A 23,937-nucleotide genomic window follows, 5' to 3' on the forward strand; every position below is an offset into this window, starting at 1 on the left:
AGAGGCTCATCCCCACCCCCGCCAGTGAGCCTCAAACTTCGATTCACTTGTAGAGTCTGTTCTAAAACGCAGGCTCCAGACGCAGCTCCTGGAGAGCTCTGCTCTGCTTTAGGTGACTCCCACGCATGGGGCGCACAGGCCACACCTGAGATGCCCTTTCTCTGTGAATCTGTCTATGCACGTGAAAATCTGTGTCACTCTCAGCTATCATCTGCTTCATCGCCTCTTCTTTGTCATTCCTCAAATACAGCGTGCCCTTGCCCCTGCTCCTTCCTGGGACCCTAATGTCCTCCTTGCCTTTTCCTCCTTCTCTCCACAATTCCCACTCTGAACTTGGAGGCTCAGCTCAGAGAGCATCTCCTCCTGAGGCCGCTCTCCTCCTCCCTCCCCATTCTCACCCCCAGCCCCAAATGCACTCTGCTCAAGGCCACAATATGGTAGTTACAGGCCCAGCTAGTGTGATGACAGGGACTGTCTTAAGTGTCTTTGATGCTCCAGGGCCAGGCACTCAGCAAGAGATTCATACTTGTTTGTGCCTTTCAATTCAATTTATTTCAGTCCAATTCAGTTCAATGCACTTCAACTAATGATTCCTGTCTGCATAACAGAAGAGCCCGGGAGCCATTTTGAGCACCTGTAACACGTGGCAGCCAGGCCTCTGCAAGTCGGCGGAAGGACCCCATGTGCTGTCAGACGGGTTTCCTTGTGCGCCCGTGGAGCATTCTTCAGCTCGGCCCCAGCTCTTCCTCTGCCGAGGCCCAGGGATGGCTGAGGTGCCCAACCCTTTGTGAGGCCCCTCCCCACTTAGCTCATCTTTCAACGTTTCCCTCAGGTGAGCCTGGGAGCTGCGAAGGTGTGTGCTGCCACCATGATGTCACAGGTGCTCCTGAGCTCACCTCGCCTGCAGCCATCTGTCTCCTGACCTCAGTCACCATCTACACAGTGGAGCAGGAGCAAGCTGGACTGCACAAGCTCCAGCGTGGGCCACACAGTTCATCCAGTCCTCGCTGGTGGGGACCCACATCCCCATCCTACTGGCTGGCAAAGGAGCCTGATTTCCTGGGAAATCTCCACCCAGAAACAATGCACAACAGCCATTACTCATAAGCCACAAAGCCCTGGTCACGCAGCCATTCCCAGCGGTGACTTCACAGCAGGAGCCAGCGGAGGAGCCAGCCGAGTGGGTTGGTGCTGTCCTAAGTTTCACAAATAGCAAAACAGCGCAGAAAGGATGGCCGGTCTCCGGGAGCCGCACGTCCAGGGGTTTCCTGCAGCAGCCTCGAGGAGTGCGCAGCCCTGGCCCGGAGACCATGCACGCAGAGCTGCAGGAGAGGTCTGAGGACAGCATCAGTGTGTCTCCCTCCTCCTGCGTCTGAAACAACAAAGGGAGACAGTGATCCCCTGAGAGGCCTCAGGATGGCCCTTGAGTCACTTCCCTACCGGGCTGTGCAGTGGGGGCGGGACAGCGGCAACGGGCCAAGGGCCCGTCCTACTATGACAGACACTTCAGGCTGCCCTTTCAAGTCCAAATATGTCACATGATGAAAGACCCAGAAAACCTCCCCTCACTCCCAGCCTTCCTCCCATGAAGGAACAAATGGAAAAATCTAGGATTGGGGTTCAAAGTTTCTAAAAGTAGTCCATTCTGTGATTCTCAAAAGCAAGATAAATACCGTGCCTCTTTACTGAGATTTAGTCATGCTTCAGTGAGAATCTGGCATAAAAAGGAATCCAAAAACTTAGCCATGCTCCATGCATAAAGCAAAAAACCCCACAAAGACTCATCTGGAGAGATTTGGGGGTTTTAGCTTTGTAACTGAATCAGCTCCCAAATAGTCTCATTCATTCTTTCATTCACTCAGCAAATATCGAATAGTAAGCACCTCCTCTGTGCCTGGCCCTGGCTGGGAGCTGGGGCTGCCACGGCGAGCAAGACGTGGTCCTTGCTCTCCTGGAACGTGTGGCAGTGTAGGGAAGACAGATACACAACCACCAGGATTCAATCAAGTCAATGTGAATGGAGCACTAACGCAGGGCATGATGGGAACAGACACCTGACCTAACGGTGGGTGCCTGGGGGTGGCAAGGGCTCCTAAGAAAGCTTCTTTCAAAAAGGTGACATGAAAACTGAGGTTGAAAAACTAAAGAGCCCACCTTTCCCAAGTCATCAGTATCAACGTCACAACAACTGGACAAGCCAGTAGCGTGGGGTGCCTCTGGATTTGCTGCACTGAGGAGGGTCCTGCATCAGTTCTGTGCTGTTCCTGCCGGTGAGGCTTAATCTGAATCTGTTCATGAGGAAACAGTGCGCAAGCTCTAGCAAAGCAACCAGCCTGTACTGCTTAGAAATGCCAGCATCCTGAAGGACGGAGGAAACGTGTCAGATGAAAAGAGCTAAGGAGACACGACAACTAAGTGCGATGCGTGATCTTGGACTGGCTCCGGAACCAGGAAAGAACAGCTGTAATGGGCATTACTGAGACGAGCAGTGAAATCCGGCCACAGCCGGTGGACTAGAAAACAGTGCGTCCATGTGAAAGGTCCCGATTTTGGTAACTGTGATTTGGTTATGTAAGAGAATGTGTTTGCTCTTAGGAGGTAAACGCTGGTGTATTCAGGGGCAAGGAGCACGATGTCTGCAATCCACTCGCAAATAGATCAGAAAAAATGTACACTCACGCGCTGCACAGTGATGTTTCGGTCAAAGACAGACCACATTATACGACAGTGGTCCCATAAGGTTAGCACCGTGTAGCCCAGCTGTGCAGTAGGCTGCACCATCTAGGTTTGTGCAAGTGCACTCTATGATGTTCGCATAACGACGAAATCGCCTCATGACGCATTTCTCAGACCACATTCCCCTTGTTAAGCGACGCACGATTGTATGTGTGCGGCCAAATGCTAACAATTAATGATCCGGGTGAAGGTGAAGGGGTGTGGGGAATTTCTTTATACTATTTTGCAACTTTCCTGTAAGTTCAAAATTATATCAAAATTCAAAGCTCCCCCTAAACCAGGTGCTTGACAGCAGGTCAGGGCGGGGTGTCAGCGTCTCCCATATAGGAGCGGACCGGGCAAGGGCCGGGAGGTGGCGACGCGTGTGGTGCGCAGGGAATGAGCAGCTCAGCTGGAGTAAAGCTTCCAAGCAGGGACCAGTGGGCTCAGGTTCGAAGGTCAGGCGGAGGCAAAGAGCAGAGGTTTGGATCCGCGTCCCGCAGGCTGTGGGGAACTGCCAAAAGGTTTTAAGCAGGGGAGAGCAACAAGGATCAGAGGGCCATCTTCCGATGATCAGGGCAGCTCGTGGGGGCGAGTCTGAAGGGTCTAGACTGGGTCACAGCTTGCAGCCCTGCAGGCAGCGGCTGCATCACAACCAGACGGGGCTGTGGCATTTGTCAAGTGCTTGCTTACCACGCAGGAACTGAGCAAAGAGCTTCCAGCACCTCCAGGATGAGGGTGAGAGGCAGGGCAGGGTAAAGGGCAGAGAAGAGCTGGATTTAAGACTGTCATGGGGCCGGAGGATGGTGGGGACCTGTAAAAAGGACATTTCCTGTGGAAGTGATGGCACCAACTGGGAGAGAGAATCCTGGAGGAGAAAGTGATTTAGGGGAGGAAAACGAGCAATGCCCATACTGAGTGGGAGGTGCCTTTGGGACACCGGGTGTTTGGCTGCACAGGCCTGCGCCTCCAGGAGAGGTCCAGGAGCCGTGGCAGAGCAGATGCGCAGGACTCCTGGAGTCAGATTGCCTGTGTCCAAATCCCGGGTGGCCTTACTCTCTCTACAAGCTAGGTGACCGTGGGAAGTTGCTTTATCATTCTGTGCCTCAGTTTCTTCAGCCATAACATGGTGATACGAGAATCCACCTCAAACAGGGCTGGTTGCCCTGAGAAGGAAATGAGAGAACACAAGTGAAACGCTTAGAAGAGTCCCTGGATCACAGGAAGGGCTCAAAAGGGTCAGCCACCGCCACCGCCACTAATTTCAGTTGGCCTCTCAGGCATCCAACAAGAGGGTAGGAAACAATAGGAAGGGGCAAGTAAAGTAGCCCCATGTCTGTAGAAGGCAAGGAGCCTGTTCAGGTCCAGGCTAATGGCCGCCGCCTGCAGCGCATGTGCCGTCCTGGCATACAGCTGGTTCAGGGCTTCCCGGGGGCAAGCAGGGGAGATGGGCGCATGACGTCGCAGCCAGGGAGTGCCTTCAGAGGCCTGGGGAAGGTGTGGCAGCATGGTTTTGGGAGTACCAGTGGTGCTTATTAAAATGCAGATTTCTGAGCCCCAGCCCAGAGCTAGAGTCCAAAGCTTTGGGGATGGTGCCCCGAACTCTGTGCTTCAGGCAAGCCTCCTCCGGCCCCACCTCTCCCCGGCCCCCACCCCCATCTCATGGGCAACTAAGTTTGCAAATGCTGCCTAAGAGCAAGAAATAAGTGTCAAAGTAATGCATTGTGGAGGGAGAGTCCTAAAGGCAACTATTTTCACCCTTTATCTCAAGTAATCATTTTGGACCCTTTCATTTATATTATTCAATAACATGTAAGATTTTATGTGCCCAAACAATTCCCATTATCTTAATAAATACTGGCAGTCTTCCCTTGAAAACAAAAATACTCTGTGGGAATATTTTAGGAAAAAAAGATCCACGTAGCTTGAGGTGGTTATTATTTTTACATTAGCCTGAATAAAAGATGATTTCTGACGAAGGAAAGAGAGAGAGATCTCTTCAAATACATAAAGGGCTGTCCTAAGGGAGGGAAAGGAGGCTCTTCCTACGATGATCAGGGCGCAGAACTAGGACACAGACCACAAGGAAGCTCATTTGGATTCAAGAAAGAACGAATAAAAGTTGGGCTGTTCAAAGACGCAAAGGGCCACCTGGCCAGGCGGAGGGTCCATACAGGCTCGCGCACTGGCAGGAGAGCCCTGCACTGGGCAAAAAAACGCTGGACCGGGCGACTCCTAAGGTTCTTTTCAACGCTAATATTATATGAGGCTCTATTTAGTACAGGGGGAAAAAAGAGGACAACACCTTTTATGTTTCAGAGTTCTAGGGAAAAAAGTTGCAGATGATGGTTTTTAGTTGGCTGACAAATGAACGTTGCTCATGTAATGCGGAAGAGCATTCCAAGCAGTGAAAATTAGGTTCCTCTGGGCCAGGCATTGGGAGCTTTTCTACATGCAATATCTTTAAAACTTCAACGAAACACCTGACATACAGTGAGAGGCTTTGTAAATATTCACTGAGTAACTCTAGGCAGTATTATCCCCATTTTACAGATGGAGAAACAGACAGACCAGGTAGGTGCCTTGTTTAAGGTTACCCAGCTACTAATTGGGTGAGTCTTGATTCCAACAAGAGCTAACTCCAACAGCTATTAACCATCACACTCCTGATGTCCAGTGAGCGGAAATACCTGCTTAGTCTTCCGGAACAAACATGCGTGTGTGTTTATGTCTGGACAGGACGGAGGCAAGCAGAGGGGGGCGGGGCTTTCTCCGCCCTCTGAAACCCTGTTCCTCTGGGAGACAAGATGACCCCAGAGAACCCATTCTAAGTGTGGCCAGCCAGCGCTACCAGTGACCCACAGGGGTGACTCTTACAGCATTCACCTTTCTACTGACATGATCACTCAAATAACTTAAAAATCTAAATCATTTCATTGACGTCTTAGCAAGAGCACCATTTTCACTCTAATTTGAGGTTTACTTTTGGGGTGGGGAGTGGAGCACAGGCATGCAGAGGTTAGCTGGGTTGCACTGGTTGGAAGAGGTAGTTTGCTTTAGGAGAGAACAATTCCTAATACAGTCTTGTCTCCTCGATCCTTCTGCACCTTTCTGGCAATGCCAAAGGGCAGCCCTGGGAATGGGCTGTTCACTGCTGTACCCACCATGAGCAGCAGAGGGCAGCAAAACACACCTCTGCGGACGGGTATCAAGAGAGCCCAGGGGTAACGGTTATGCTTTAAAATGTTTTCATATCATTTGGAGAAATCTTGAAGAGGAGGAAATACTACTAATTTAAAATTATGAAACGGAAAATACAGACACAAGTAATGAACTATTCCCTTATAAGAAACTTAGTAATGTGTTTTTAGAAAGTCTCCATGACACAGCTAGTCTCTTGACTTGAAACACAATTTAAACGGGGCTTGCACTTCAATAGTTTTCTTTGGTCCCTTTCCTCTTGGTGCTCCTGTAATGGCCAGTGGGCAACTTCTGTGCACCTACGACAGCTTACTTAGTTGTTTCAACTTGGTGTAATTCGCTAAGCTTGTCATTATGCGTTTCAGGAAAAAATATTTAAGGTTACAAGTCAGGAACTAATGTTTTGTTTTGAAGCTCCGGCTGGGATCTCTCTACTGTTTCACTTTCTTTTCTAGAACTCCCCTAAGGGATTTCACGTGACCACTCTAACAGCAACTCCCAGGCGCTAGCCTGCAGTTTCCTTACTTTTGTCTTGGTAAATGCTTCCAAGTGGAGTGGCCATGTACAACCAAGAAGCCATTTCAACCTCAACCTCTTCTCTGAAACCCTCCACGTGCACCGGCCCACCGGGACAGCCCAGAAGTCTCGTGCACGTCCGCACACGAGCCCGAGACTTGGGCATGCGTGAATCCAAAGCACAGTGATTCAACCTGCTGTTTTATCCTGGCTTTTCAGTACATGGTGACAGGTGCCTCTGGAGAACTTCCATACTATGAGGGAGGCAGCAGAATCATGTGAAGGCTCTGGACACAGACAAGCCTGTGTTTCAACCTCAGCTTCGCCACTGAACAGCTGAGTGATTTTTAGTGAGTTATTTAACTTGTGTATTTAATCTCCTCATTTGCAAAATGGGGATGTACCTACTTCACTGTATGGTTGATGATTAAATAATTCATATTTATTAAACAACTACTATGTGCCAGGTACTGTTTTTAGACTGGGTGATCCAGTGACTTACACAAGACAAAATTCTTTTTTTTTAAAACTTTTTTTTTTTTTTTCTGAGAAAGAGTTGCCCTGAGCTAACTTCTGCTGCCCATCTTCCTTTTTTTTTCCTTCCTCAAAGCCCCAGTACATAGTTGTATATTCTAGTTGTAAGTCCTTCTGGTTCTTCTATGTGAGCTGCCACCACAGCATGGCTACTGACAGACGAGTGGTGTGTTCTGCACCCAGGAACCAAACCCGGGCCGCTGAAGAGGAGCGCACTGAACTTTAACCACTAGGCCATCAGGGCTGGCTCAAGACAAAACTCTTGCTGTCATGAAGTTTACATTTCAAAAGAGGGTGACTGGTGATGGAAGGACAAGGTAATTTCAGACAGTGGTAGGGGTCTGAAGGCGATGAGGAGGGGGATGTGAGTGCCCGCCTTGAGGAGGTAAGCAGGTCAGGCGAGGCTAAGTAACAGGCAGGGATGACGTGGGGCTGGACCTGGGCAGAGGGATTCACTGCCAGGGCCAGGAGCCAGAAGGAAGCAGAGGAAGGGTGAGAGACAGGTAAGGACCAGATCCCAGAGGGCCTGCAGGCAGCAGTGGAGTCTCCATGTTCCCCTAAGTACAGGGGAGGCCAGAGGGTTTCCAGCCGGGCAGGGCAGGGGGGCAGCACTCAGTCCAGTGCCTGCATAAACCCAGCTGCAGATGCAGGTAGTTTACTAATTTTTAAAAATAACAGATGGGAAACTTGGGTTCCTTTAAAGGAAAAACGCTTTCAAGGATTTTCCAGCAATACTCGATCTTGATTTTCCTTGAATACGTAAAGTGGACAATACATTCAACTTTTAAAAATTGGCTCATTTTCTTTTTGAGCTACAGAAAAGCTGCTCACAAAGTTGATTATCATACTCATCATAGGAGGCTCAGATAAATGTAAAATTGACATTTATTTCTTCCATTATAAAATATAAGCACATCACAAACGTTTTGAAAAGAAAAACAAATCCACCACCCTACCAGAACAACTGCTCTAGCATTTCTATTTCTTTTCAGACTTTGGACTAATCTGAAATTTATTTAATACTGAGTGTTTCAAGCACTGTAGAGAAGAAAGAAAATGCTGGTTCTTACTGTCCTAATTAAATATTTTTTGCTTCTTCATTTTTTCCTTTCTGCAGAAAAGACTGAAAACATTACATAGTTACAAAGACTAAATCTCCAAAGTTTGCACAGACTCTAATAAAAAATTACTTTTTCAATGAAGAACACATAATTCAGTTCTACTACTTACAATAAATCTTGACAAGAAGGAAATTCTAGGTACTACTGACTCATTGATACACAGATGAGGAACTTAAATAAAAACTGTATCTCTACTTGCTGCAAAATGTCTAAATGGTCCGCGTACGCAGTCTCTACAGTTGCTGGGAACCCAAGTCTCCATACATGTGTGAGGGGAGGGAGGTGTCCCAGGACCATCATCTGAAAAGTCAACTAGCTGACAGTCAAAGAGCACATGGAAAACTCATCTTAAATCATTTTTATTCGAAAATAAGACTTTGTTATTTGAAATGTCGAAATTTTATATGCAGAAAACATATGAAGCTTTTTCCCCCCCCCCAAAGATTGGCACCTGAGCTAACAACTGTTGCCAATCTTTTTTTTTTTTTTTCCTGCTTTTTTCTCCCCCAATCCCCCCAGTACATAGTTGTATATTTTAGTTGTGGGTCCTTCTAGTTGTGGCACGTGGGACACCACCTCAGCGTGGCCTAATGAGCGGTGCCATGTCCACGTCCGGGATCCGAACCCCGGGCCACAGTAGTGGAGCGCGCAAACTTAACCACTCGGCCATGGGGCCAGCCCCCATATGAAGCTTTTTACAAATTCCAGGGAAATATTAAGGTCAATATTGTAGGGGTTTTTTTCCCCATTCTTTTTTTGCTTAATCTTTAAGATTCACTCTGTGCTTCTCATCATTAAAACATTGCAGTAATATGCATTGGCACTTTAGGAAATACTTTATATTGCACACAAATACTCTCAAGACCAGATTTAACTAAGGGATACGTAAATAAAAAAGAAGCATTTCACAGGACAGCAGTCTCGTTTGTGTGGTAGGTCACACTGATGGAAATAACCAAGAAAAAAGGTGCTCTTGGGTTTACTAAACTGGAAAACTGATTTCCAGGAACCTATAATGTAGGAACACTTCTCAAAGCTGTACAAAAGTTTTATGGATTCATTACTCCCACTTTCATTAAACAGTCAGTCCTAAAAGATGGCCAGATAACATTCTCAGACAGTCAACACAGAAAATCTTATACTGAAGAAGCAAGTTTTGTCATAAATAACCTGATTAAAAATACACTGCCAGAAATCATGTGTCAAGTTTGCAAGTTCTAGAATTAAAACAGCAAACCCAAGACTTCCTGCAGTGAATTAGGAAATATAAAAAGAAATTTGAACCAGAGGTATTTTGCCTAGACTGAATGAATTCAGATTTCTTTAAAGTTCTTATATTCCTTAGATTTTGAAATGCAGAGAACTGAAATTTAATTCATAGCAGAGCTAACATTAATAAGAATTTATTATCCAGCTATTCCATTGCTGGGTATTTATCCAAAGAACATGAAAACACGAATGCATAAAGATACCTGCACCCCTATGTTCACTGCAGCATTGTTCACAATAGCCAAGACCCGGAAGCAACCCAGGTGTCCATCAAGGATGAATGGATAAAGATGTGGTATTTATATACAATGGAATACTACTCAGCCATAAGAAATGATGAAATCCGGCCATTTGTGACAACATAGATGGACCTTGAAGGTATTATGCTCAGTGAAATTAGTCAGAGGGAGAAAGTCAAATACCATATGATCTCACTCATAAGTAGAAGTTATAAAAACACCAATCACACAGAGACAGAGATTGGATTGGTGGTTACCAGAGGGGAAGTGGGGAGGGAGGAGGGCAAAAGGGGTGACTAGGCTCATGTGTGTGGTGATGGATTATAATTAGTCTTTGGATGGTGAACACGATGTAATCTACACAGGAATGGGAACACGATGTACACCTGAAATTTATATAATGTTATAAACCAAAGTTACGGCAACAAAAAGAAATTTAAAAAGATCGTTTTCAAAAGAAAATTTTTTTTAAATCACAGTAATCAATTAACATGTATCTCAAGAAGAAATTATAATAAAAACTACAAAATATTATAATAAAAATACAAAAAGAAGAATGAAAAAAGAATTGATTAAGTACTTATACGCGAATCACTGTCCATGTTGGACAAATTGGAGCCATGTTACTGAAGAATGACAAGAAGTTAGATTGAGGACGTTTACGGAGGGAAATAAACATCTGCGATGTGTTGGTTTAGGGTCACAATAAAAAATTTAAGTGAAAGCCAATCACAGAATGGCACTAAGAAAATAATTCAGGTCTAGAAAATTAGGATTGAGGTAATAAACACAGCTACCAGATGAAGCCAGAATTGCCCAGAGACGAGCACAGAGGGAGGGCCGATGAGCCTGAGTTTGGGGTTAAAGGAAACCTGAAGGAAGTGAGAGCAGGTCACAGGAGCTAAGGGCAATTTGGGGCTGGTGGCCAATGGGTTAAATGCACAAGTCAAGGCCGAAAACTGAGACAAAGAAGGCTGTCAAGAAGGGAGTCGTGAGATCCTGAGAGCAGGTTTTGGGGGGAAGAAGCTACACTGAAGGAAATTTAAAAGGCTGAAAGCCTGGTGAAGAAAATGAAGCCAAGAGCACAGGAGATATTTTGACAAAGAGGGAAAACCACCACCAAAACAGGAATGCAGCTGGAGGAGCAAGACAATCACGCACAAGACTTAAGACACGGAGGTTTCCACCCAGGTGGGCAAAAAAGGAAAGCCGACAGAGATGCAGAGGACTAGAGGAAAGAAGGTGCAGGTCGGGAGCTAAGTCTCTCAAGAATCTGGAAGACAGGCCCTCGTGACAACAAGCAAGGCTCAGTAACAGCTCGAGTGCCTTGCGTAGACTGCAGTCGGTACAGTAAGGTCCTCTCTGCACAGACATGACCGAGACAGCGTGTGTACAGGGTTTCTCCTTGAAACCATCAGCCAGCGTGTGAAAAGCCCCTGTAGTGACCAGTGGGTCACCGAATCTTACCGGTGTTCCTGAAATGAGAGGACTTCTCGGAAGGGCTTCAGTATAAACTACATACGTTGTCCAGGTGGAATGCAACGGAGGAAAGTCAAGATACAACATTCTCACACCATCAGACTGAGCCCCGCCACCGTCTTCTCCGCAGACAGCGTCAGGACAGCAGACGAAGTCTGCTCTACATCCTGCTTCCCACTTACTGGAGACAGAGTGCCATCAGCTTGTAGGGACAAATTGTTAAAATACATAACCAGCATGTTTTAGCGGTGACAAGGTCACTCAATTATGCACAGGATAAGATACTAAACGAAAGACCTTAAAATACATGCAACTCTAGTAATAAACTGCGCAGAGGAGTTCAAGGGGACGCAGTCCTGTTCTCATGTGTACTAAGGACCAGCTGCTTCAGACCTTCTACTACCGAGGATGATGGCAACAGGTCCTTCGAGAGAGCCACTGTCAAGACGGAGTAACGTCATGATAAACGTAGCCTGACTCTTGGCTGTGAGAAGACATTTACCTCAGAGAAAATGTCAAGCAAATCCTAAATCGTGCACCTAGAACACTAAGTCTGTTATGTGCGTTAATATGAGTGTGCTCCCTGTCACAGTATTCATAGTATGCCTTCCTCCAACAAAGCCAGAGAACGCAGAAGCCCCCATGTGAAGAGCGGGGGCCACTGGGCTCTATGAGGCCGCTTCACCCTGGGTAACGGGGTTTGAGGGTGGCTGTGAGAACGCATGTGGAGAGCACAGAGCAGATGCTTGACACACATCTGCTCCATCCCAACACTATCCTCGACTGAAATATTTCTCATACTCCTTTCTAAAATGGCTTTAAAACTGGAGCACCTGCTTTGGTAACTGTGAGTAACATGGCTGATCAGACAAATGGATCTCTGAAAAAACATAAGACTGAGTTTCTTTGGGAGACTCCCAGTCCGAAGCTGAAAGAAATTCCGTGAGGAGTTTCAAGAACGTTTTGAACAGCAGTGGCATCCCTGAAATACACGCAGCCTCTCCAAGAGTTCTGAAAAATGTAATTCTCAATCGGATGTGCAGGTTCTAACGGAGTTATTACAACAAAAGCTCCCCTGGGCAGCCGTATCGCTCTGGTTGGTTATTAAAGCCAGAGCTAGCCACATTACATGTCTATTTTAGGCTTTTACTCTTTAGTTACACAAGAATCATGTTTAACTCTTCCTTCTCTTCAGTAGAATTTAACTGTCACCCCACATCGAAGGCCAGGAAGTACACACACACATACCTGTCTTGCTTCAAGGCTGTTACTAGCCTACGGTGCTTTACAGCAGCACCAGCAGCCACTCACATGGCTCCCCACGCGCCAGGCCATGTTCTGAGCACCTAACAACCCTAGGAGGCTGGCAGCCCCAGCTGAAGCCCAGGGAGGTTACAGAACTTGCCTCCAGCTAACGGGGAGCTGGGATTTGAACCCAGGTGGCCTGACAAAAGTCCATTCTATACCTCAGTTCTTTTTCCTCTGAGTAGACCAGATTTAAGGAGGAATGTTATCATTTAATAACATTGTATTAGGTTAGGGTATGTAGGTAATAGAGTCAGACAATTTGAGATTGACACTTCAATATCTCTCAATTAAAAAAGAACACGAGGGGCCAGCCCGGTGGTGCAGCGGTTAAGTGCACACGTTCCGCTTCTCGGCGGCCCGGGGTTCACCAGTGCGGATATGGCACCGCTTGGCACACCATGCTGTGGTAGGCGTCCCACATATAAAGTAGAGGAAGATGGGCATGGATGTTAGCTTAGGGCCAGGCTTCCACAGCAAAAAGAGGAGGACTGGCAGTAGTTAGCTCAGGGCTAATCTTCCTAAAAAAAAAAAACCCCAAAAAACAAAATAAGAACACGAACAGCTGGCCCTGTGGCCAAGTGGTTAAATTCATGTGCTCCAAGTCAGGGGTCTGGGGTTCGCCAGTTCAGATCCTGAGCACAGACCTACATACCACTCATCAACTCATGCTGTGGCAGCATCCCTTGTCGAAGAACTAGAATGACCCACAACCAGGATATACAACTATATGCTGGGGCTTTGGGGAAAAAAAAAAGAGGAAGACTGGCAACAGATGTTAGCTGAGGGGCAATCTTCCTCACTCAAAAAAAAAAAAATGGCTTAAAAAAAAAAAAAGAGCATGACTCCAGGGATGAGCTGCCTTCTCAAGGTCACCACTGGTTACTGGGCAGAGCTAACTATATTCTAATCCCCAAGCTGGCAGAGCGTAACACTTCTCTTTGTCCAACCTCAGAGAACCACTAGCGATCCTGGGTTCTCACCAGGAATACTTCTGAACACAGGCCCATGGAAGAACGGTGGATGAAAATTGGCCCCATATTCTTGTTCTTTCTTTAAACACTTGTGATAGGTTTCCAGGTGATAACTGTGAACCAGAAGCTGGGGATAAAAAGAAAAAAAGACACTGGACTCACAGTCCAGCAGAGGGAGAAAGACCTGTCAGCAAGCTTAGAGACTGTCACAGGCAGTGTGACAGAAATCTATGTAAGGGACAACAGAGCAACAAAAAACAGCCTAGTCAATCATCTTTGGCTCTGATTTAGGGACTTTAAGTATGGGTTGTCCTTCCTGTGTTTTCTAGGAGATACTCGATTTTATTTTTAATGCTCCATTATGCCTATTAGGGGAAATCTCTATTTGAACCGAAAGAAGAGAAGCCAGAAGACTAACCTGTAATCCCAGTCCTATCACTTCTCTGGTCGTACAGCCCACGGACAGGGCCTTTGCTCTCATCTCCAACAGAAGATCAATCTTTCAACCCTTTACAACTTGACAATCCAATCAAACTACGAAATGCATCTTGAAAATGCTTGTAAAAATGATGATTTTGTTAATCGGGGACATTTGAAGAGGTGTGTGTCATTAACAGAGATTACACAGGGTACTGTGGATAACTGAATTATCATATAGAAAATGAAGGGTCAAATTTCAAATAATCATATATATATATATACCACAAACATTAAGATAAATCTTATAACAGCAGAGAAGATTCTTTGGGGTTTTAGAGTGTTCTGGAGTTGAGGGGCATTTACACACTATTGTACAGTACACTAAAGTGATGTATACTATATACCCTTATATATATATATATATATATATATATATATATATATAGTATATTCAGTACTAAGGTTATCTGAACTTTCTGGTTGATTGATTCTGGAAAACCAAGCATTTATAAATGCTTGGTTTTATGAAATTTCCATCTTAAACAGGGTGGAGGGGAAAGACGGTGTGCGTTTCAGAATAAGACATCTCTGAAGCCATATTCAATATGTAACCTTGAGCAAGCTACTGAAACTCGGGAGGTCCTGTTTTTTCCATGAATAAAATGAGAGCAGCATCCGCTTAGGCTGAGTGGTGTTCCATCGCAGTGGGTTGTCGTGAAGGTTTCTGAGATGATGAGCGGAAAGGCCCAACAGCACACAGTGCATGGCTGATTTTAATAAATGACTTCCTTTCATACCGCCTTAAAAAAGGCAGCTAAACGGTACCCCAACCTTAGAGCCATATTCCTAAATAATTCCAAAATCTGAAAAAAGAAAAACTCCAGGACCTTCAGATTATATAATTACTGTAAAAGTCCCAGCCTTTTGTGTAAATGAAAAAGGATAAAATCATTACAAATACTAATTAGTAAAGTTCCTAAGAGTTCTAAAGAAATTCTTACTTAGATGTTTGCAAGTCAGTTTTGTTCTTCCCTCCTTATATCCTCTAAGGATGATGTTTATACATATCAGCTTAACAGCAGAATCGAAATGTTCCACTTATACTACTAACAAGGGTCTTGTTTGTGTGTCACATTGCTCTTCACTAAGCTGGAGATACTAGTTCAAAGAAAAGTAGGATTTTATTTAATAAAATTAGAGCAAGCTTATTGATTGCACAGCTATAAATGATACTGTCCAAAACTGTGGTAGATTACTTCAAGTGTATCTGGAAATGTTTTTGAATTTAAGCTAACATCTAATTTTGGAACTAAAGACTGAAAAATCAAGGATGTAACCTATCAGAATCTTGGTGAGAGATAATGGGTATGGCTGAGTTCGTGGTTTAAAAAAAGATTACGTCACTATTTAAATGCACTAAATCATGTAAATTTTCCTTCATACCAAGGGTATGGATATCACTGTACCATAAAAGATAAATGCTATATGAGAGCCTTGCATATTATGTCATTTATCTAATTATTCTACCTCCAAAATAACACAAGTCATTAAATAAAAGTTTCAGTGTCACAGTACCAACATTTGCGTCTCCCCAACAGAGCCAAAGTACAACTCCAGGCTGATGCACTGCAAATACACCTTTAAGGCAATGGCTTTTTAACATTTTATTTTTTTTAAGATCTAAATTTGCCTTTTCTTCCTATCAAAGTCACTATTTTCTGAAGCTTATTTAAAATTAAAAACTTCACTAAAATCAAGTCCACGCTCCTTTCCTTCTGATTTCTATTTTCCTCAGGCTTCAGCCTTGGCGGTGTCGTTTCCCTCGGCCCCCTCCTCGGACACCACGTTAGAGGGCAGGAATAGTCTCAAAGTCACTTACTGTGTAAGACCATGAAATGAATGATGAAGCTGCACAACCAAAGCAAGATCCATGCTTTATGAACACATTATTCTCACACATCTGAGTGACAGGTTGGATATACAAGATTCTCAGCTCATTTTACAGATTCTGAAACCAAGTTGCTCAAAACGTGAATTCTGAAACCATGGTTGGTGTAGCAAATGAATATATCAAAACAAAAACTTCATCCAAATATTTACATTTAAAAAAGACATTTAAAAAATAGGCTACTTATTAAGTGTGCTTGAACAAACCATGTGTGGAATTGAATTCCATTCATTATGGAGTTAGTTTCTGCTAAACACTTACTGATACTATAGAACACCCCTGGCATCTGAGGATTTAAGAGTTTCAAGTGTTCCGAATCTATGCTAAAAAAATAAAACATGACAAATAAGTTCTGAAGCACTAATCTGAACCTCAGAAGGGGAAGGGGCTGGTATGTAAGGCAAATTACTTAGCAGTCACAAGGACTGGCACCTGTAACTCAGTGTGGCTTTGCCATTACCTAAATATCACCAGGTATTCAATACAATGCTCTATAGGTCATTCAAATTTCGTAATTACACCTCATTGCATTATGTTCTAGTAGTTTCACAAACTTGGACATTCACAAAAACGTTTGGAATATATTCCTTGAGAAAGTGGACGGTCTCCTATATTACATTAAACAAAAAACCATGCAGTTTCTTAGAGCTCATAGAGCTTTTCCAAAATAAACTACTGATCATACAGCCCAATTAAAAACTCAAACACTTTATATTACAGGTATAGAAAGTTTATAGTTCAGCAATGCCAATATAAATTTGACACCTTAGCCCCTACTTGCAAAGCGATTAACAACTATACAATAACTTCTATTTTATTATCATTGGCTTTGGCTCAGACGTTTAAATACTTAAACAACTTAGAAATATTTTTTGTTGGCTATGTTTTGCTCTGCTGTTTTTGTGTGAGCATGGGTACGGGTGGGGTAAATTATAATGAAGACGGGTCAGTTCATTATAATGAAGACAGATCAGGAATTAAACAGCCACTTAAATTTCATTTACCCTTTCCTTACAAAATATATATGGGAGAATATGGCTTAAAGACAGACGGGAAAAGCCTCTTATCTGTTCACACTATTTTACTTCACCCTTCATCCAGTATGACAATAATGCCAAACAATTTACTACCTAGGGCCACAGTAACTCTCTAAGACAATTCTATGAAGTCCAATTTAATTTTGGTTCTGACGGCTTAACTGCTTAAAATTTTGGAAGTCTTCAGATTAACTTTAAAAAGGTTATATAACAATCAAAAATCCCCAAAAGATGAGATTAAAAAAACTGGTTAACCATTTAAAAAATACCCAACTCTCTTTTTTTTTTCTTTTACAGGTTAGGATCAGTTGGAGTCTCTCTCTCTCTTTATAAATTTACCTTCGGCTCAGTCTGTGACCAAAGCAACTTCTCTTAAGCAAGATGCTTCTATATTCTAAGGAGAGAAAAATGATCTCTTAAAACAAAAAAAAACTCAGTGGGTCTAAAATCATTCCAGAGCTATCCTTCAGGTCAGAAACAGAGCAATGATGGACAAAACAACTCAGTTTCCATAAATGTACCATTTTCTTTACGATAAAGAGTGGGATTGGTTTTATACAACAAGATCAGCAGAATTTTCATGTTTCACAATTTTGTTGCTCAAGAGATCCCCAAATTCCTTGAACTCATCTGGGAAGTTTTCTGAAGGTGCGCATCACAGTAAACAGCAGCAAGATACCAAAACAATTCTATTGCTAAAAAGCAGCTGTTCCAGCTTGTGCCTTTAGAATACTACTTGTAAAACAGCAACAATAACAACAAAATGCTAATTTGTGCCATCAATTGGGATTTGAGCTATTCTAAGAAACAAATTGTTTTCTTTAAAACAGTTCAAGGCAGGACATCTATATCCTATCGGGCAAATACTGCGTTTGGGGGGAAAATATAAAAATGTCAAAAAGGAAGAGACAATTGCATCATATTTAGTATTCTAAAGGCATGTTTCAGGTAGTTCAACAATGATTCCGGTAAGACCAACTGCTCACATACATACACACGCACACACAGATTTTAATGGTTTAAAAAAAAACCAAATTTGTTACTTTAGAAAAACGAATGCAGTGCATTTTCAGCAATATTATCATCACAGACTCTGATTGCTCAGTCCACACATAAGGAGTAGTTGCCTTCTATGGTGATATGGCTTCTCTGCACTAATTCCCATCAGGCCGAAAAACATTAGGGCAGGTTAAGTAAAGACTGAATTGTTGCACAAAGGAACATTTACTCATCAGATCCCACTGATCGCTTCTGTGCCCGTTTCCTGGGCAACCTTCTTGGTGAAGCTTTATCTGGAAGAAAAGAGAAAGTTTTAACTTGCCTGACTATTATGAGTGCGTTGGATTCAAAAGACATTTAAAAAGCATTTTCCTTCAACTTTACCATTAAATTAAAAAAAAATGAACACAAATGCAAGGATACTATCTAATAATAAATGCCTCTTATCTAATTTAGGTTTTTAAACTAAGCTTTAAAATAATCCTTCAAGAGGTAACACAATTAAAATGAAACTTTTTGCCATTAGGGTGAGAAAAGATCTAATCATGGTTACTGTAATGTTGAAGCCACCCTGCAAAATTTTGAATGTACAACTTAACATGTTTATACATGCATAAGTAAACACTTTAGCAATAGTGTAAAAGATATGAAATTTGCAACTCAGACAAATTTATATTGGTTACAAATTAAAGACAGTATTTACAAATGCAACCATGCATTTGGCAAATTTTGGCAATTTCATAAATTTACCTGGAAGAAGCAGCAGGATAAAGGAAATTACATAGTATATCAATATTAAAACTATCTTACGCACATAAGCATTATCTTTTTTTTTCTCTTTATCTTTTATGTTAGATTCTTAGTGGGGTCTATTAAATAAAAAATAAATTGGTGATGAGTTTCTTCTACTTCCACTCAGTAAGAAGAGTCATCTCTAAGCTTCTTTGAAAAGGGAAGGGCTGTCTTCTCTCTGACCATTGTCTTTTTCTTATTTTCTAGGAGCATTTTACATATTAGGAAGATAAGCTCTTTGTGGAGTAAGTTAAAAACTCTATTTTTCCCATTAAAAAAAAGTGAAGGGCTGGAAAAAGATGTTTTCAACAAAGTATGGGGTTCACTTGTAAGCATTTCATTAACAGGTATGAAAAAATCTGTCTAAAAGAGCTTAATTTTTACTTTCCAAAATTACTAGACCATACCTATATTTAAGAAATATATAAGTAAATGTTTGTCAAGAATATTTAGAAGCTAAGAATTCTTTTAAAAGAATCTGCTTAAGAGTTAATGACTGAAATATTACGACTGAGTCTACACATCACATGAAAATTGACCTCGTGCTACTTTATTAAACAGCTTAGTAATGATGTGTGTCCAAAACTGAGCATAGAAGCATTTTTCTGATGAAGAAAGACTACAACTTTCATCAGATTTTCAAAAAGGTTAGATTAAGTACTGCTTTTACATAGTTGACCAATTTCTAAATAATTTTTTTAAAATAAACAATATGCTTAATATACTGATGATTCAAAAAGTACTTTGGAATCTAATAGGCTTTTATGTGAACACAGCTGTTACTATGTGAAGTGGTGATTATTGATTTCCAACAATTTCAACCTGCTGAAGCAGGATTTTAAATATAGGAATACATGGAAAAGAGCCTTAGAGGACCTGTGATGCCTGTTTCAACACACAAGAATCTGACCCTGTCAGTAGGGCAGCCGATTCAGTTTACCTTAACAATGAGTCTAAAAAGCTTCATTACCTGTCTGTCTAGCACATCAACGTTAAGAAGCATACAAATGAGAAACAGAGTCGGAGAATATTGTGGAGTCATGGAGCTTTTGGGAAAGTGGCTCCATATACCTCGATAACCCAGAAAGCGCCATTTCATTTCAGCAAAGAACAGTAACTGAGATGTATACTAATGCTCTTCACCATCAAGAAAAACCCAATCTCCCACTTACCACCCTTCTCAAAACCCTAAAAAAACTTAAAAAAACACCTAAAAAAATCCAATAAATTATTTAAGGTCAAAATGTTTTAGCTTTCATGCATGTAGAAAACACAACATGAAAAAAGAAATCACTTAAGTGAAAAAACATTTAAGCATGATGTTTAAGGATGTTGAACAAATGAGGGAGATCTGAAAATGCCTATACTGCTCATTTAAAAGAAAGATGTTAAAGAAATTTATCTAATTGTAGTAAAATCATTAACTGTCTGCAACTTTTTTTCATTTTTAGAAGACGAAGGAAAAATGTTAACAGCAACTTTAGCCAGTCCCTGTTCCCTTTCTCGGACTGTATAATCTGTCTAATTTTCTATCTTACTCAGGGAGAGTAGTACTACATACATAGCTTTCAGAGGGATTTTTTTTTATTAATGAGCTATAAGTCAAAAGTTTTCTTATGGATCCCTGAGTTAACAAGAAAAGTCAAATTATATAAAAGATTTCATTCTTATAGTTTCTGACTAAGGTTTTCCTATGTATACACTTAAAAAACTAGTAATTAAGCAAAGATCCTATAATTTTCTATCAAAATTAGCTGGTCAGGGGGCTGGCTCTATGGCCGAGTGGTTAAGTTCGCGCGCTCTGCTGCAGCAGCCCAGGGTTCGGATCCTGGGTGCGGACATGGCACCGCTCGTCAGGCCACGTTGAGGCGGCGTCCCACATCCCACAACTAGAAGGACCTGCAACTAAGATACACAACTGTGTACAGGGAGGTTTGGGGAGATAAAGCAGGAAAAAAAAAAAAAAAAGACTGGCAACAGTTGTTAGCCCAGGTGCCAATCTTTAAAAGAAAAAAATATCAGCTAGCCCATCAATTATAGTTAAAAAGACATCAGGGAAGCAAGTGCCCTAATCTGAAATGCAAAACTTATCAGGAAAACTTACTACTAATGGGTTCAAAGTGTTTCAAATTATTCCTCCTTCCCTTACATTCTCATGAGACAGGGATGAGAAAAAGCTCTTGCCAAATTAAGTAAGTATCAGCCTCTTAAATATCCTAGTCCTCAACACCATTCCTCTCCAAAGGGAATTCCTCAAAGCTGGAGGACCTTCCACTTCCATGTACACCTCCTGTTCCACAATCTTCAAAACTTCTCTTGGGTTTTCTCCATTCTGTCTTCAAATACGCAAAGCACATGTCCCTATCTTTGAAAGAAATGGCTATTTTTTCCTTAATTATCTGCAATTTGGCTCAACCTCTTTACTCTAAGAAAATCATGTTCTAAGACAGTGGTTCTGTGTGTCTGGATCAGCAGCCTTAAAATCGCCTGAGAACTGAGATATGCAAATTCTTGGGTCTCACCCCAGACCAATTCAACTAGAAACTGTAGGGGTGGGGCCCAGCAAGCTTAATGGGCAGTCCAGGTGATTCTGATGAAAGCTAAAGTCTGAGGACTCCGGCTCTGAGGAATCAAGACTTTAGAGAAAAAAAAGAAAGACAAGCATACAAAATTAAGTAAAAATATTGTTAAAATTAAACTGAAAATATCAAAAGGATTTCATGATTTGAAAAAATGCATATATTCTAGCTTAGTTCACAGAATGGGCCTACAATGTCACTCGGTATCAATGACATCCCTAAAGTCTAGCCAAAACTGTAACAATGTTTGAGCATCAAAAAGACTAAGTTACTTCTGCATGGCAAAAGAAACCACCGACAAAACAAAGAGACAACCTACCAATTGGGAGAAGATATTTGCAAATCATATATCCGATAAGGGGTTTAATATCCAAAATATAAAAAGAACTCAAGCAAACCACCCAATTAAAAAATGGGCATAAGATTTGAACATTTTTCCAAAGAAGATAAAAAGACGGCCAACACACACATGAATACATGTTCAACATCACTAATTATTAGGGAAATGCAAATCGAAACCACAAGATACCACCTCATGCCCGTAAGAATGGCTAATATTAAAAAGACAAGAAACAAGTGTTGGAGAAGATGTGGAGAAAAGTGAACCCTCATAACACTCTTGGTGGGAATGTAAAACAGTGCAGCCACTATGGAAAACAGTATGGAGATTCCTCAAAAAAGTAAAAATGTGATCCAGGTATTCCACTTCTGGGTATTATCCAAAGAACATGAAAACATTAATTTGAAAAGATACATGCACTTACATGTTCATTGCAGCATTAGTCACAATAGCCAAGACTCGGAAACAACCTAAGTGCTCATCAACAAATGAATGGATAAAGATGATGTGGTATATGTATATATAATGGAACACTACTCAGCCATAAAAAAAAAGGGGATGAAATCTTGCCATCTGTGGCAACATGGATGGACCTTGTGGGTATTATCCTAAGCAAAATAAGTCAGACAGAGAAAGTCAAATACCATATGATTTCACTTACGTGAAAGATAAAAAACACACACAGAGATACAGAGAATAGATTGGTGGTTACCAGAGGGGAAAGGAGTGGGAGGAGAGCAAAAGGCCATGTGTGTACGGTGACGGATGGGAACTAGACTTTTGCTGGAGAACACGATGTAGTGTACACAGAAGTCAAAATATAATGATGTACATCTGAAAATTATATAATGTTATAAACCAAGGTTACTTCCAAAAAAGTTAACTGAAATACACTGATTCTATGAAAATCCAAGTTTATGATAAATAACAAAGGAGAAAATTAGGAAAAAACTCATTTGTCACCATTTGGGTGGTTTCTAGACTCTTTACTTTGAAAACTGGAAAACAAAGGAAAGAATTAAGCATTTATCCTGTTTTTTCAGTAGGAGCTGTCTTTTAGGGTAACCAAAAAGCCCCAGCTGATGAGGGAAAGCTCTACTTTACAAAAGAATGGCAATTAGTAAAAATGGAAGAAATTTCAATAAAAACTCATCACTTACAAGCTCTGAAACATTACCAATTCATGCAAGGATTATCAACTGGTGAGTCGCTTAGAGAACTGGATATACCACACAGATAATTTCTAAGTTGCAAGCAGAAAGACCTAACCCTTCCTGGTTACATAGAAAGATCATACGGCTACCACCCTAATCAAGCGCTCGATTTAACATCACTAAGATGGGACAATCAGATGCTGCTTCTTGATGTGATACAGGAAGCAGCACTCATGAGCTACAATGCATGCTATTATCCAAAAACTAACAACTTAAATCTAATCAAGCCTACAGCTTTACATCTTCCAGGTTAAATAAACTATAACTAAAAGACACCAGGACAAAACAATCAGACAAATTTGGAGGTGGGACTTTTTAGAGCCTTATCACTCGGTGTGATCAATGGGTGGGCAGTACTGGCATCATCTGGGAGCTTGTTAGAAACGCCTGATGCTTCGGCCCCACCCTAGAGCGACTGAATCGGAACCTGCATCATAACAAGATTTGCAAGTGATTTGTATACAAAATTTGAGAAACCCTTTTCTAGAGGACAGGTAGCCAATCTCTTGAGTTGTTGTAAATTAAAAGGGACTTAAAAGGATATAACAACCAGATGCAATGCATCAACTTATGTTGGGGGGAAAAAAGTTATAAAAGATATTTTTGAAACAAGTGGAGAAATTTCAACATAGATTGGTTAAAGATTTTTATTTTTCCTTTTTCTCCCCAAAGACCCCCAGTACATAGTTGTATACTTTTTTAGTTGTGAGTCCTTCTAGTTGTGGCATGTGGGATGCTGCCCCATCATGGCCTGATGAGTGAGCAGTGCCATGTCCGTGCCCAGGATCAGAACCTGCAAAACCCTGGGCCGCCGAAGCAGAGCGCACAAACTTAACCACTGGGCCACAGGGCCGGCCCCCTGGTTATTAATATAATTAATAATCCTTTAAATGTGATAATGTTATTTGTCAGTTAGGAAAATGTTTCTTTGCAAACAGAAATGTTTTAGAGGTAGTGTGTCATCATCATATTTGTAATTTTAAAATATCTCAGTATTAAAAAAGCAAGTTAAAAAAGGTGACTTTTGTTTAGGAAAAAAAGAAATCTATACTCTAAAAGAGCAAGTTAAGACTAGCTGGCAAAAAACATGATTATCTTTTCAGAGGCTTCTTTCTCCTTAACCTCTAAGCGCCTGACTTCTAAACAAGTCTTTTTTTTTTTCTTTTGAGGAAGATTAGCCCTGAGCTAACGACTGCCAATCCTCCTCTTGTTGCTGAGGAAGACTGGCCCCGAGCTAACAATCATGCCCATCTTC

General features: G+C 42.0%; 1 protein-coding gene across 2 annotated transcripts in view; it reads right to left on the reverse strand.

Annotated features, from left to right (window-relative positions):
* Nucleotides 1-526: 526 nt before the first annotated feature.
* SSR1 (signal sequence receptor subunit 1) overlaps nucleotides 527-23,937 on the reverse strand; it is a 42,932-nt gene continuing 19,521 nt past the window's right edge. Inside the window, exons 8-9 of one of the 2 annotated variants that reach the window (XM_023624413.2) lie at nucleotides 17,987-18,050; nucleotides 527-1,372 (exon numbers count right to left, since the gene is read on the reverse strand). In XM_023624413.2, coding sequence (XP_023480181.1) covers nucleotides 1,348-1,372; nucleotides 17,987-18,050 — 89 coding nt within the window. In that variant the 3' untranslated portion in view covers nucleotides 527-1,347. Of the gene's footprint in view, nucleotides 1,373-15,694; nucleotides 18,051-23,937 lie in introns of those variants that run through there. The other variant, XM_023624414.2, reaches the window with a different exon arrangement.

This window comes from Equus caballus, chromosome 20 (assembly GCF_041296265.1).
Source record: "Equus caballus isolate H_3958 breed thoroughbred chromosome 20, TB-T2T, whole genome shotgun sequence".
Taxonomy (NCBI): domain Eukaryota; kingdom Metazoa; phylum Chordata; class Mammalia; order Perissodactyla; family Equidae; genus Equus; species Equus caballus.